At 30.5% G+C, this 14,117-nt stretch overlaps 1 protein-coding gene across 1 annotated transcript; it reads right to left on the bottom strand.

Moving 5' to 3' along the window:
• Positions 1-216: 216 nt before the first annotated feature.
• Positions 217-1,999, bottom strand: LOC131010548 (isoflavone reductase-like protein). Its single transcript, XM_057938105.1, has 5 exons — positions 1,692-1,999; positions 1,484-1,618; positions 1,175-1,418; positions 651-854; positions 217-564 (listed from the first exon to the last, which is right to left on the bottom strand). The coding sequence occupies exons 1-5, from the start codon at positions 1,872-1,874 to the stop codon at positions 398-400; spliced, it is 933 nt and encodes a 310-aa protein (XP_057794088.1). The 5' UTR covers positions 1,875-1,999; the 3' UTR covers positions 217-397.
• Between the last annotated feature and the right edge of the window lie 12,118 nt (positions 2,000-14,117).

Raw genomic sequence — 14,117 nt, 5'->3', positions numbered from 1 at the left:
TATTTTATTATTTTATTTTCAATCAAACATTTTGTCTTATCTGTTGACCGGTCGGTAGAGTCGTGAATAAAGATGGTCTTAAAACACTAATCTACAACTCCTTAATTCCCGTGCCAAAACTAAATGTGTCAAGATTTGTGGGACGGAGGGAGTATATATGTAGCAACAATATTCCACGTAGATGCAAAACAATCATATAAGAAGTGATCCAACATATAAAGGCAAATGGGGATATGATTTGATGATGAGAGCTTACATGTGAAGTGTAGAAGGAGACCAAGAAAACACAGTAGCATCAAATTAACAAGTGAAATGAGACGATTAGGAAACACACTTATTTATAAGCAATGGGCATTAATGAAGAAAGCGACACAATGTAAGCTCCGATGTTGAATTCTCAGACAAACTGATGAAGGAAGTCCTCGACAGTGGTGTAGTTGACATCTGGATACAGCTCCGAAGCCTCAACACCAAAGGAGGGTTCGATTGTGAAGTAGGTTTGGTCGCCCTTCACAAATATGGAGTGGTTGATGGATAGTATGATGTTCACAGGAATTGGGGATTCTACAACATATATATATATATATATATATGGATTAATATCTAGATCCATCACAAATAAAGATGAATTATATTAGGAGTCAAGTCACCTTCAATCTTCTTCAAGAGTTGATCTTCTGGGATGTACTCCTTCTCGAGAGTTTTGCCGATCTTCTTCTCCCACAGAGCAACGAGCTCATTGAACGAATACGTGTTCTTAGGAGGCTTGATGTACAGGATCTTGTTCAAGGTTCTTGGATCATCCACAGCTTTGATGGTGTATGTGCCAATGTCATGCTCTTCGTTGAACACAGCTAAATCCAAATGTATCCATGAGAATGGTCACCATCATTTAATCTGAATTTTAGCTAGAAAGCATGCACCAATAAAATTATAAATGTCGTGTTGTTATTTGTATTCATTCATGGTGTCAATGCATATACAATTTAGTTTCTACTTTTACATCTGAGGCTCAGTCACAAGATAAGATTATAAAGTCATGAACATATTAAGACTATTCCACAAGCATTTCATTTTGAGAGAGAGAGATGTGACGCACTAATATAAATAAAGGTGAGAACGGATGGTCTGTCTCTACTCAACACCACTTATAAATACCAAGAATTTGGATTACCTTTAGCATTTCCGTCGCCGTAAATGACAACTTTGTCCCTGGGCGGCGGGGGAGCGTAGGCGCCCGGCTGCGCCAGCGTGGGCAGCGAATATCCGGCGAAGTAGTTGGACGACACGTAGGTGTAAGGAATGGCTTCCGCCTCAATAGCTCTGCGGATTTTGGCCTTGGTTTCGAAGGCCGATTTGGCGGGCTCCACCGCGCGCGTGCGATCCACGTCGTTCCCGAATTCCGAGGGCAAGAACCTCTGATCCCAATATTAAAACAAAATCAGTGTGTGCAAATTGCAATGCGTTAATCTCGGACAATTACCTTCACATTTCCAGCTTCTTTAATGGCGGCGATGATCTTAACTTGATCGGCCAACTGCAGCTGCCCTACTGTAGATATAACAACATCCACTTGTTTTATGGCTTTCACCAAACTCTCGTGATCGTTCAGATCACCCTGCACGCGCACACCACCAAATAAACACACACGCATTCACACACACACACACACACATTATGTATATACATACAGTGAGAAGGGTGACACCAGATTCCTTAAAGCCTTGGACGAGAGGGGCTTTGGCGGGGTCGGAGATGGTGGCCTCTCTCAGCAAAGCAAAGGTAGGGTGGCCGGATTTGGCGCTGGCTTCCACAATGAATTTACCGATGTACCCCGTTCCACCTATTATCAGAATCTTGCTTTTCTCCGCCATCTTCCTCTCAGATTATACAATAACAACACACTCACTCACTCTCCTAACTATAGTTTCGGCACCACTTATATATAGGTCGGTACTGCCATTCTGGATCGTAAATTACGTAACTAACCCTCTCACGCGTACCTATAAAATGCTATTCTCCCTTCCCGGTTTTAGTATTCATCTTTCCTTTTTTAACCGTCTCACATTTTGATATCCATTTATATTTTTAGTAAAACTATATGGAACTCTTGCTCCACTTTAATTATTTTAACACTAACATAAAATGTAAACCCTTATTCCACTCACAAGACACCCAATAATTTTATTAAAGCACGTGTCACTTTCAAATAGATACTAAAAGTTGGGACGGATGAAGTATGAATTAAATGACGTTGGACATATTATCTCTAATCTCTAATAGGTCCAATTATCTAATCACTCAATTATTCAATTTTTTTTGGACTAATTATTCAATATTTAATTAAATCCAGCTATCTCATCATTTAATCTATTTAATAATTAACTAATTTGAGTAATTTTAATAGGGAAAAATGTTCTTTTGGGTATTCAGCCCCTTTGTTACGCATGCGACTTTTAACTTTTTTATAAAAAAAATGTAGATTAATTTTAATTGTTAACTAAGTATTAAGAATGATTATATTCAATTAGGACTAAGGGGGTTTCAGGCTTAGGAGGCTGAAGCCCCTCACGAGTTTACTATATATATATATTTAGATGAATTTTGATTGATTAACATCAAATTGTTCTTTTTTTAGAATATGTGAGAAATATATAAGGTGTTATCTCTCAAGTATAATAATAATTAAAATATTAAAAAAAAATTATTTAGATATAGAATACATATTATGTTTATAAAAGTGAATATTTTTCGTACAGATACAAATGGGCGTAGATATTTTAAATTTTCACTCATATTTACAATCTCTCCATAATAAAGGTCTTCAAATTGCATTTTTCTTAATTATAAGTTTCGTGAATAGTAATTGAAGCGATTTTTTTTTTTTTTTAAATGATGTGATAATGATGTAAGAAGTGAGATCATGATTGAAGTAAGTGTATGTGGACAAGGATATGGTGGATATTCACGCTGCACTATTCTATATCAATCTCCACCGGATACTAACACAACAAGAATGTATGTTTGCCTCAATCATGCACGTCTGGTTTAGGCTTTTACTTCGATTGCGCCACAGATGAATTTGGACGTAATTGTGGTCAAATTCGTGACACTGACTAACTACTAATTACTCTATTATTTAACTCTATTAATCCGAGGATTGTTCATCGTCCGAATAATGCAATTTTCTACTGAAATAATTTAATGTTCTTGCGATGACGCCTCGCAAAATTCTGTATGTTTTTATCAAAACTAGTTAGATGCCCCTGAAAATTTGACGGGATTCGTTATTATATAAATTTATAAAATAATGTGGAATTATTTAATATTTTGTCCTAAATAATAGTAATATTTTACTAAATTAGAGTATTGAATGAAATAGTTTTAAAAAAAATATTTTTTTTATATGATCTAAATTAGATGTCTTATGAAATGTATATTTAAGGACAATACTAATCCACAAAATTTTAAAATAGAAACTATAATATTTATTTGAAATTTACCTAAATTAGATGTTTGTAGCTGCAACCAATCACTGAAAAAAAAAATAGTATCAATTCAACTTACAAAGTCTGAATAAATTATTAAATGTATTATTACCTCGTAATCTATCAAAATTTTCATCATACACCACATTAGTTGTTCTATTATGCATATGTTCACTCTCATCACATAGACACGTACTAAAATCTTTAGACATTTTTTTTCTAGTAGTTTTTGATATTGTCACGTACAGTTGTCCATGATTAAACATAAATTTCGGTAGTTATAATCTTACCTTCGAAAGAGATTGTTGCCGACTCTTGTTTAATGTCATAGCAAAACAAACACTCATAGAGACTCATAATTATTATGGCTATAGGAAACTTTTTACCCGCACTTTTTTCTAAAATGATTTTGCCTTCAATTACGTGTTCCCCAAGTTGCCTAGTGTCATTACAAAGTTCATAATTAGATGAATCAATATTTTTTAGAAGCATGATTACACTTTATTTAATTTAAGTTCCTTATTAGGGGTGTCTTATTAATATTTACCTGTTTATATTTTCGATAATGATTATGACCCACACACTTTTACACTACAATCTTATTTTCGCCTTAGACTTCTATCGAGCGCACCAAAGAAGTATTTGTGTGTCATTGATGTATCATCCTAAATAATAAGCTTTGTCTTTTCGAGGAGTTTAGTTGAATCATTATCTTGGTTGATCTTGTTGCATATATGTAAAGTTTTCGTACAGTCTAATGGTACACTGAATCTAGAGAGTACTTCTTCATTGTCTTTCTTGATGATAACCGTAGATCATCACTATCTTAATCAACTTCTGAAAGATCTTTATTGTGGAAACTTTAGTTACACCCAAAAATAAATTTAAATTGTGAGAAAAACTTTATAAAGTTAGCTTAGTTGAATATTAATATATGAATATTGTAACTGATTAATGAAATATGAACCTCTAAATGTTAATAATATAGCAAATTGTAAAACTGTCATTACTGACTCTTTTTATCTTCACTTGACTTGCTTTCCATAAATATATTGAGTTCATCAACATATGATTCCCACAGTACGCAAGTTACTCGTGTCATTGTTACACATATAATTAATAACATAATTAAGAATAAAATAAAAAATATAAATAAGATCCCAATGAATCAAATCAAGAAGCTAGCTCGGGAAATCAGACTTCCAGATATTTACATCGGCATAAGAAATAGCGAAATTCACTAAGAATAAGTGCTTCTCTACGGACATGACGAAAGTCCCAAACACAAGAATTCTTCGCGTGAGTAAAAGCCAACTGAAGATCATCGCATAACGCCTCGAAACTAACTCTGTCATCGTGGACCACATGAATAGCAAGTAGAGAGTCCGAATAAACGAGCACAAGCCCAATAACGTTCTGTAAGCAATATCCAATCCCGATGAGCATGGCCTGAAGCTCACCCATCAAAGTAGTATATTCGGACACCCAATACGCTGAGCTCCGGCCACAATCACCATCCCTCTCCAGTCTCGAACAACAAGACCGACACCTGCATAGCTTCCATGCACCATTCCGGCAAGCAACATCCACATCCAATCGGAAAGTGTTTTTCTTTGGGGGAATCCAGTTTTTCACTCCTTCTTTAGGAAGCAATTGAAGATGAGCATCAGCCTTGAAACGAGCTTCCTGGAAATTAGCCAAGAACAGGACCGAACTTTCCAGCATATCTCCTCCCCCAGCTGGATTCTTTCCTCCCACAACCAACACAAAATAAATCAACATCCTCCTCTCCCATCTCCTCCGCAAACCAACAAAGAATATCTTGTGGGATCGAGATTTTATTAAGAGAGGCCACCAGATATTAATGCATTCTACCAAACATGATATTAATATGATATAAGATGAAATATATATTAATCATATTTTATCTCATACCAAGTATCAAACGACTTTCAATTATAAAATAGCTAGTCAGATGAGTATTAATTTCACATCATTGCTCGAATAAGTAATATTTCAACTATTAGTTTATTGGTATGTCTTCGGTATCGTCGTAGCAAAATGAAAAAGAAAGGAATTAAATAATGAGAATTCAACGTTCTTATGTGACCTTTGCATATATACTCTTAACGGAGAAATTAGAGTATATTTGAACAGATTAATCATATTTGAAAATCGAAATATAATGTTATAGATAGAATGGATCAATACATATCTTCTTCCAATCAATTCTCTCATTTAAGATCTTTATTCGCCCCGCCTCAAAAAAAAAAGATCTTTATTCGCCATACTTGATTAAGATTTATCACGTGATGGAAAAATCGAAATGTAATTTAATTAATTAGAATAATAATCAATAAAATGGCGCAAATTCTTTTTTCTTTTTAGACCAAATCAAGAACAAACCAATTTATAGTACACACAAACATGAAAGATCGATGGAGAAAACTCTCCATATAGAGCGGGTGTCCATTCCAAGTATGTGGTGCAAATTCATATTTGAAACATCTATATAAACACGAAGAAAAGAATGAATCGATATACATAATCTCTTTGCAAACAATAATCAAATATTCAACATGGCTTCTCAAAAATCGATTTTCATGTTCATCTTTTTGCTAATTGTCGTTGGTTAGCATCTCTTTCTTTAGTGTATCATGAGCTAGCTTTATTTTCTATCCCAGTAATAATTTTGTGACTGGTTTTTAGATTTAATTAAATTACAGAATCAGATTTAATTTAAAGAGTACTTGTATCATTAATTTGATAAATAGTTTATAGTTTTACAATTTTAGAAAGGCCTTAATACGATGAGAACTATTTTGCCAAGCCAATAAAACAATATGCATATCTAAAAAGTACAGGTTAATTAATTCATTCTAATCTTGGAATTATATATTCAATATTCTTCCAACTCGTTTTGTTTTTATTTTTGGGTGAGTAATTTCATACTTTTTTATATATATATTTTGGATGATTACAGGAGAAATGTCATCAGCAACAGCTGCAACACGTACGCAAGAATCGGAGCTCGGTGCTTATGGTAATTTCAGTAAATATTTCCAACGTCGAATGCAACTATTTATGTTCAATTATTTTATCAAATTTAAAACAGAGTAGAATCGTACATATACAGTCTAACGTATAATTCATCTTTAATTTGAGCTTCAAAAAAAATTGACATTGGTGAAATAATACGCAATTACTATTTAAATAAAAGAACGTTTTTTTTAGATAATTTGTTCACTTATGAATTTGAAGGAAATGAGTGTAAGAGCAAAGAGGAGTGCACTTCATATAAATGCAGCGGCATAAATATCGACGGTGGAGATTGCACTTGTTACGCCCACTCTGAATCAGCAACAAAACCAAGTGATGCAAGTTGCTCATCCCAATGTGCACCCGTCTGTTACCAAGGAAAGTGTGGTTGTCAATCTTAAACACCAACCTTCGCCCCATCTAACATGGCCCTTTTATCTCTCCTCTTTTTTTTTTTTTTTACCTAGAACTTTCGTCATAAAGTTTTAATAAGTCTCGGCCTTTATATTGAAGACTGAGGATTTCATCTTCTTGTTTTTTTCTTTTAATAAAATTTTGTTTCGATTAGCAACATTAAATAATTTAGATGCTTTTCAACAATCTTGAATAAATTGATTCCCAAATATGTTCGAGAACAAATGAATCCAAATTTGTTTGTGAATTCAACGTTTTGAGCGCTATCAAGCTCATGCTGGAGCTCGACATGATAAAATTATTGAGTTCGAAATCAGATTCGAGTTCGGCTCGTTTACTATTAAATTGTACTTTGAACAATTTTTTTTCTTATGTTAAGTCTCAAGTAACTTATTGGCTATTCATTTACAATCCTACTCATATATAGTACCGTCACTATTATTCATTGACACTCGAATCTAGCAAATGTACACTTTTCTCAAGAGTGAACTCAAAGTCAACTAAATTTTGGGAATATTTAGCTCACAAATTATTGTCTTTATTTCACAATTATGTTAAGAACTAAATGAAATAGTAACTAACTACTCAAACTATCATACTTTAAATTATGTATATATTTAAAAGTTCATATATACTATTTTTATAAGGGAAATTATATGGAGCCATAATTATGGCTGCCATAATACCCTTAAAATTATGGCTGCCATAATACCCTTAAAATTTTATGAAAACTATTTATATCTAAAATATCCTTGAAATACTTTTGATATATACTCCTTCCGTCCGATGAAGCGTGACCTATTTCTTTTCGGCATGAGAATTAAGAAATTGGTATTTTGTGTGTTAACTGTGGTAGGTGAAAAAGTGAAAAGGTGAATAAAAGGTAAATTTTTTGCTATTTTTAGAAACAGGTCAAGCTTTGTGGGACAACCCAAAAAAGAAAGTGGGTCACGCTTCGCGAGACGGAGGGAGTATATTTTCCAGTTGACAAGCGTGTAGATCAACTACTCTAATTTCCAAACATAGCAAAACCATTAAAAAGGAAAAGGCCGAAAACAGCATAATTGGCTCCAAAATTAATTCTTCAAATTTTCGTTTTGTATTAATATGCAATTTATTTAGTTTTGGTGTGTGTAGGTGATTAGCAGTTATAAAAAGATTAAAGTACTATGTACCTATTTTTTATTATTAGTTTACTACTAATATTATTTTATTATTATTAAAATAAATAATTATACAATTATTATTATTATTATTATTATTATTATTATAAAACTAAAGAATAGCGGAATAACAACATATTAGTAAAAAGTAATGATAAAATAACAACATATTAGTAAAAAAAAAAAAACTAACTAAGATAAATGTCGCACATTGAGTTTTTTGTTTGATTCTTCATGGAAAAAAATAATGAGAAAATAGTAAATTGGAAATGAGTTGGAAAAATTATATTTTGAACCCGATAATAATAATAATAATAATAATAATAATAATAATAATAATAATAATAATAATAATAATAATAATAATAATAATAATAATAAAAGCATAAACGCGTCTAGTTTGGTGTGATTTAAAAAATATAAAATACGATTGAATTTTTTTTAAAAAAATTACCTTGCTCTAGAGTTGAAGACCACTGAAGAAAACTTAGAAAAAAAAAGATACTCCTTCCGTCTCACTCCAATAGACTCATTTTCCTTTTTGGATGTCCCACCCCAATAAGCTCATTTTTCTTTTAGGGTAAAAAAATAGTACTTATTTGGTGTGGACCACACCACTTTCCTACTAAAAAGTAAGTTTTCTTAATATCCGTGCCCAAAAGAAGTGAGTCTATTGAAATGGGACGGAGGGAGTATTAAAGAAACTATGAGAAAGTCTTTACCGTTATGATGTTTTAAACAATTCAATATTGAGAATGAGTTTTATTAATAATATACATATATATAATACTTACATGGATCTATATATTTTGAGACCCCCTTATTTTGAGACCCTTATTTTAAACGAATAAGTTATGATCGTTTAAAATGTCAAAATTAATTTTTGTTCTATTGTATAGATTTATAGTTATGTGTAGGAATTATTTATTTATTTATATTATTTGTATTTTTTAATGTTTAATTAATTTTGAGCTATTTAAATATAAACTTTTAATAATAATATAGTTTGAAATTTTAAGAACCCAAAATTGGTATATTAAATGACAACTATTTATTTTGTTATATTGATGGTTTGGTGTTATTTTCTCAAAAGGAGATTTAATTTAATTATTTGCATTAAGATGATAATATTATTACTCCATCCGTTCACCAATTAAAGGCCTATATGAAAAAATACGGGTTTTAAGAAAAAAATGTAGTATTTTTATTAGTTGAGTGGAGAAAGGGTCCCACTTTTTAAGAAAAAATGTATTTTTATTAGTTGAGTGGAGAAAGGGTCCCACTTTTTTGTAAAGAATCTTTGACTTTTTTGATTAAATAATGAATAAAAACTTGCCAAAAATAGGTAGGCCTTGTTTTTGTGGACGGACCAAAAAGGCAAGTAGGCCTTGAATTGATAGACGGAGGGAGTATTAAACTATATTAAATCATATACTAATATTAACATATATTTATTTGTTATCAATTAATCTAACTCATAAATCATACTAACATTTTGATATTTTTACATAATTTTAAATTTTATAAATAATACTCCATCCGTCTCGGCCAAGACGCTACATTTACTTTTCGGCACGGGATTTAAGGAGTTTTAGATTAATGTTTTAAGTGTAATAATAAAGTGATAAAGTAGGAGAGAGAAAGTAATAAAGTGATAAAGTAAGAAAGAGAATGTAATAAAGTGATAAAGTAGGAGAGAGAGAGGTAATAAAGAAATACTTAATTAGTGTTAATTAAGTGTTTAAAATTTCTTATTTTTGCCAAATATAGAAATGTAGCATCTTTGTTGGAACGGCCCGAAAAGGAATATGTAGCATCTTGGACGGGACGGAGGGAGTAATATATCACGATTCGTGCATCACATTGGTCTCATAATCAACAATAAATAATTATATTTTCTTAAGTAATCTTTTTAGACGATATTTTCTTAGGTAGATTAATACGAAAACTATCAACAAATTTTTTTGAGTATTTGTTTATTTCAAAAAAGCAAGTACAAATTAGTTTTTTTTTTTTTTTTTTAAGAAAACAAATACGAACTCTTACGTATTTTTTCATTTTCATAGAGTGAATTGCATGTAGGTATGATACCTTTTTTGTGATGGGTGGGTAGGGGGGTATTGTATTTCCTTTTTGGCGTGGGATCTAATTTATGTAACAATTAATTAGTCAACTATACAATATAATTAGTTGAATATATATAAGGAAACTATTTATAATTAATTAAGGAAAGAAATAAATGTAAGGGTGATAATGTAAAATATTAAATTAATTATTAAAACTAATTAAATATATAATCATAATAAATACAAAATGACTAATTTGACCCATTATGGTAGCCATAATTATGGCCATTTACCCTTTTTATAATTCGAACTTTCACCAAATATAAACTTTAGTTTTATAAAATTTGCTTATAAATTACAACACAAAATAATCTACGTCAAAACTTGATGAGTTACAAACTACTATAAATATAAATAGGTTGGGTGCAACATTCTGGAAGGAAGAACATAATCATTTAAAGTGTTAATAGGCAAAAATGTCTAATTTCTTAGCCTTAAAGTGTTAATAGGCAAAAATATCTAATTTCTTAGCCTTTCACCGGTTAGATGTATTCTTGACTGATAGCTATCAAATTATTGACTTTTATGACTGATAGCTGTCAAATCGGTCAAATGTGTAAGACTTTCACAAAAAATCAAGCAAAACCATCAACATCAAGGGTATTTAAAAAATAGGGCATAAGATGCTCATGTTTATAAAAGAAGACATTTTTCATACACTCCATCTGTCCACTATTTCTTGACTCATTTGCTAATGGCACAAATTTTAAGAAATTGGTGTAGTATGTTGTGAGTGAAATGAGGGTTCCACTTTATTGTGAGTGAAAAAATTACTAAAAATGGAATGGATCAAGAATTGGTGGACAGAGAGAGTATAACTTAAGGAATATAACATTTTAAATTTTCACTCACCATTAAAATATCTAGGAATATTTATTACGAGAATAAGACATTTTAAATTTGAGGTGAGTGAAAGAGGGTGATGGTGGATAGTGAAAATCAATATTGCCATCTTGATTACCTAATTGGGTTACAAACCACTCCCTTCGTTCTCATAAATTGTATTCAATTTGTTATTTTCGTCCGTCTTTATAAAATATATTCATTTTATTTTTGGTAAGTTTTTCACTCACAATAAAATGAAACCTTACTTCACTTACAACACATTCAACTATTTTATTAAAACTTATGTCACTTATAAATGGATATTTTTTATAATAATGGAGAGAGTACTATAGATATAAATTGGTTGGGTGCAGCACTCTGCAAAGGAAGAATAAAATCATTAATTAAATTAAAATCCACAAATATTTATTACGGAAAGAAGAGCTTTTAAATTTGGGGTGAGAGAAAGAGGGTGATGATGCATGGCTTAAAAGCAATGTTGCCATCTTGATTACCTATTTTAAATTTATTTTAGAATTGACCAATCACACAAATAGTAATCACTTTATTTATTTTCAGTTTTCCTCTTTTCCACTTTGTGATTCTAATGGGTAATATCGATATGAAAGTCTTTATGCATTCAATCTCGACGGAGGCATAACTTTTTTAATTAATTATCATTCCATTTTTTGTGTAAAGTTTAGCATCGATTTTATATAATCATTGATTAAAAACTTAAATAAAACAATATTTACAAATTTGAATAATTAGCGGGTATTAACATATATGTTTGAGATATAAAAAAAGAACAATAAAATTATCTTTTTGATTAGATTTGAGACAACTACGTGTATGCAAATTCTAAATGGGTTGAACATAATTTGTATGCATACATATATATTTTTATATATAAAATCATTGCTTAATTGATTTTGGGACTGAGTATGGATGTATACATTTTATAATAAAATGACATATTAGAGGCACTATATAACTTTATGTTTATGTGCTTTTATAGGTAGCATTTCATGCATTCTCTATTTGAAATTATCTTTAATAGTATACAATTTTGTATTCTCAATTCACATATTAATCTATTTATTTAATATTCTCAAATTTTCCTCGAACTTAAAAATACAAATCTTCTTTATTATATATATATATATATATGGGAAAGGTCACCGTGAAAACACTTCTTAAAATAAAAATAAAAATATTTTTCAATATTCGAATTTTATGTAGAACACGTATGAATTCATCCAACAAAGTTACGAATTGTGAAAAATAATTTTTTGCTACATTTAAGATTCGAACTCAGAACCACGAATTCATCCAACAGGGTTACGAATCAACCGTAGATCTTGATGATCTAAGGGCTGAAAATTATTTATCTTTTAAGAAGTGTTTTTATTTTAGCTCTCCCCATAGATATATATATCTCAAATTATTTTTTAATGATATTGATCGATTTAGAACTAATTAATAAAAGGATATTTACGTGTTTGAGTAATTAGAGAGTATTAATATACGGATTTGAGACTATCAATAAACAGTAAAATTACTTTTTAACTAGGTTTAACTTTTAAGACATATACAAGTATATAATTCTAAGCGGATCAAAACATTAATCAACAAGGCTAAGTGAATTAATTATCCAAATTCATAATATCATTTTACTAAGGTTTTTGATAGGTAATTTATTTAAAATCGATATTGAATTTTGAATTAAAAGAACGGATCAAAAAATTACGTGACTAGGTGAATTTTCTCATTTTGTTGTATGTTCAAATTTTTATTGAGAAGCATGATCAATTATTGAAAAAATTATGTTTATAAATTTCAACGCGTTCAAATATGCATTGGTGCATGATCAATTTGTTTTAAGCTTTATGTCTAATTTTTCAATTAATTCAATATAAAGTAACCATAATCTTTAAATCTCAATTTGATATATCTGTTGAATCTTAATTCAAATAGGTTTATTAAGTCTTTTCTTCTTAATTTGATTCAAAAATCTTATCATTGATTTTTACGGGAAAAATATACAAATATTTCATTGATTCCTAAATTATCATAATGAAATTGATCCAAGTATAAAGCAAAATTTATATAGTCTAATTTAAATATTAGAAATAAAAGACAGAATAGAAGAACGGCCATCACCTCCGTTCGATACTCCGCAGCAGCAGGTAGGTTTGTTTTTTTTAAATTTGTTTTGTTTCATTTTCTGAATTTGTACTTTCTCGCTGCATATTTGTATACTAAATTAAACACGCATGGAAGCAAAATCAACCTTGATTTTTAGTTTATAGTATTTATTTACTGATGGAGGAAGCAAGCTATTAAATATTTCCTAAAGGTTTTATTTTCAGACGATGCGTTGGTGCAGCAGAAAAATGCTCGGCTAATACTTGTTTACTCCGAGCAGATTCAAAACTGAAGTTGTGTTGGAAGTACATGTTGCCATACAAATCTTTAGTGCCTGTTTCAAACAAATTTTCAACGTTAAACTGCAAATATAGTAAAGAAAAAAAAAACACCATTACATGTAATAATGTGATGTGTTACATCGACTAATATGCATGTACAGAAAAATTAAGTAAATCAGGAACAACAAAATGAAAAATCTGTTTTGATTCACATTCTATATATAGATATGAATCTCCAGCATTAATATTTGAGTTTTAAATTTTGTGAAAATTTTGGAATTCCAAACAACTTTCCTTTAGTATAATAGATAGATTGGGGTTTCGAATAATTGCGAAGTGCTGCCATTGGTTCAAAGGTGGAATCGAAGATTTTATGAAACGAATCTGCATTTAGCTCTTTCAAGCAAGAACTGATTGTTTGTAGATATTGATGCATTTTACTTAGCTGCTGAACAATGTAGATATACTCATTATTTTTGTGCTTAGAGTTAGATACTAAGTTCAGTTGAGCATGTTTATGCTGATTGAATTTTTGGTTGAGCATTCTCAGATATTTAGGGTTTAGCAGTATGCCAGTATCTTGTTTTATATTACACACTGTGGAAAGAAAGAGTGCCTAATCTCACTACAAAA

The sequence above is a fragment of the Salvia miltiorrhiza genome, chromosome 2 (genome assembly GCF_028751815.1).
Source record: "Salvia miltiorrhiza cultivar Shanhuang (shh) chromosome 2, IMPLAD_Smil_shh, whole genome shotgun sequence".
Classification (NCBI taxonomy): Eukaryota; Viridiplantae; Streptophyta; class Magnoliopsida; order Lamiales; family Lamiaceae; genus Salvia; species Salvia miltiorrhiza.
This window is presented reverse-complemented; position numbering and strand designations above follow the sequence as displayed.

Bases quoted from the DNA above. Each gene is read 5' to 3' on its own strand.
- LOC131010548 (XM_057938105.1), bottom strand. From the start codon at position 1,874: ATGGCGGAGAAAAGCAAGATTCTGATAATAGGTGGAACGGGGTACATC. The intron at 1,619-1,691 runs GTATGTATATAC...GTGCGCGTGCAG, and splicing joins CTGGTGTCACCCTTCTCACT to GGTGATCTGAACGATCACGA. The intron at 855-1,174 runs GTAATCCAAATT...ATTTGGATTTAG, and splicing joins CGGCGACGGAAATGCTAAAG to CTGTGTTCAACGAAGAGCAT.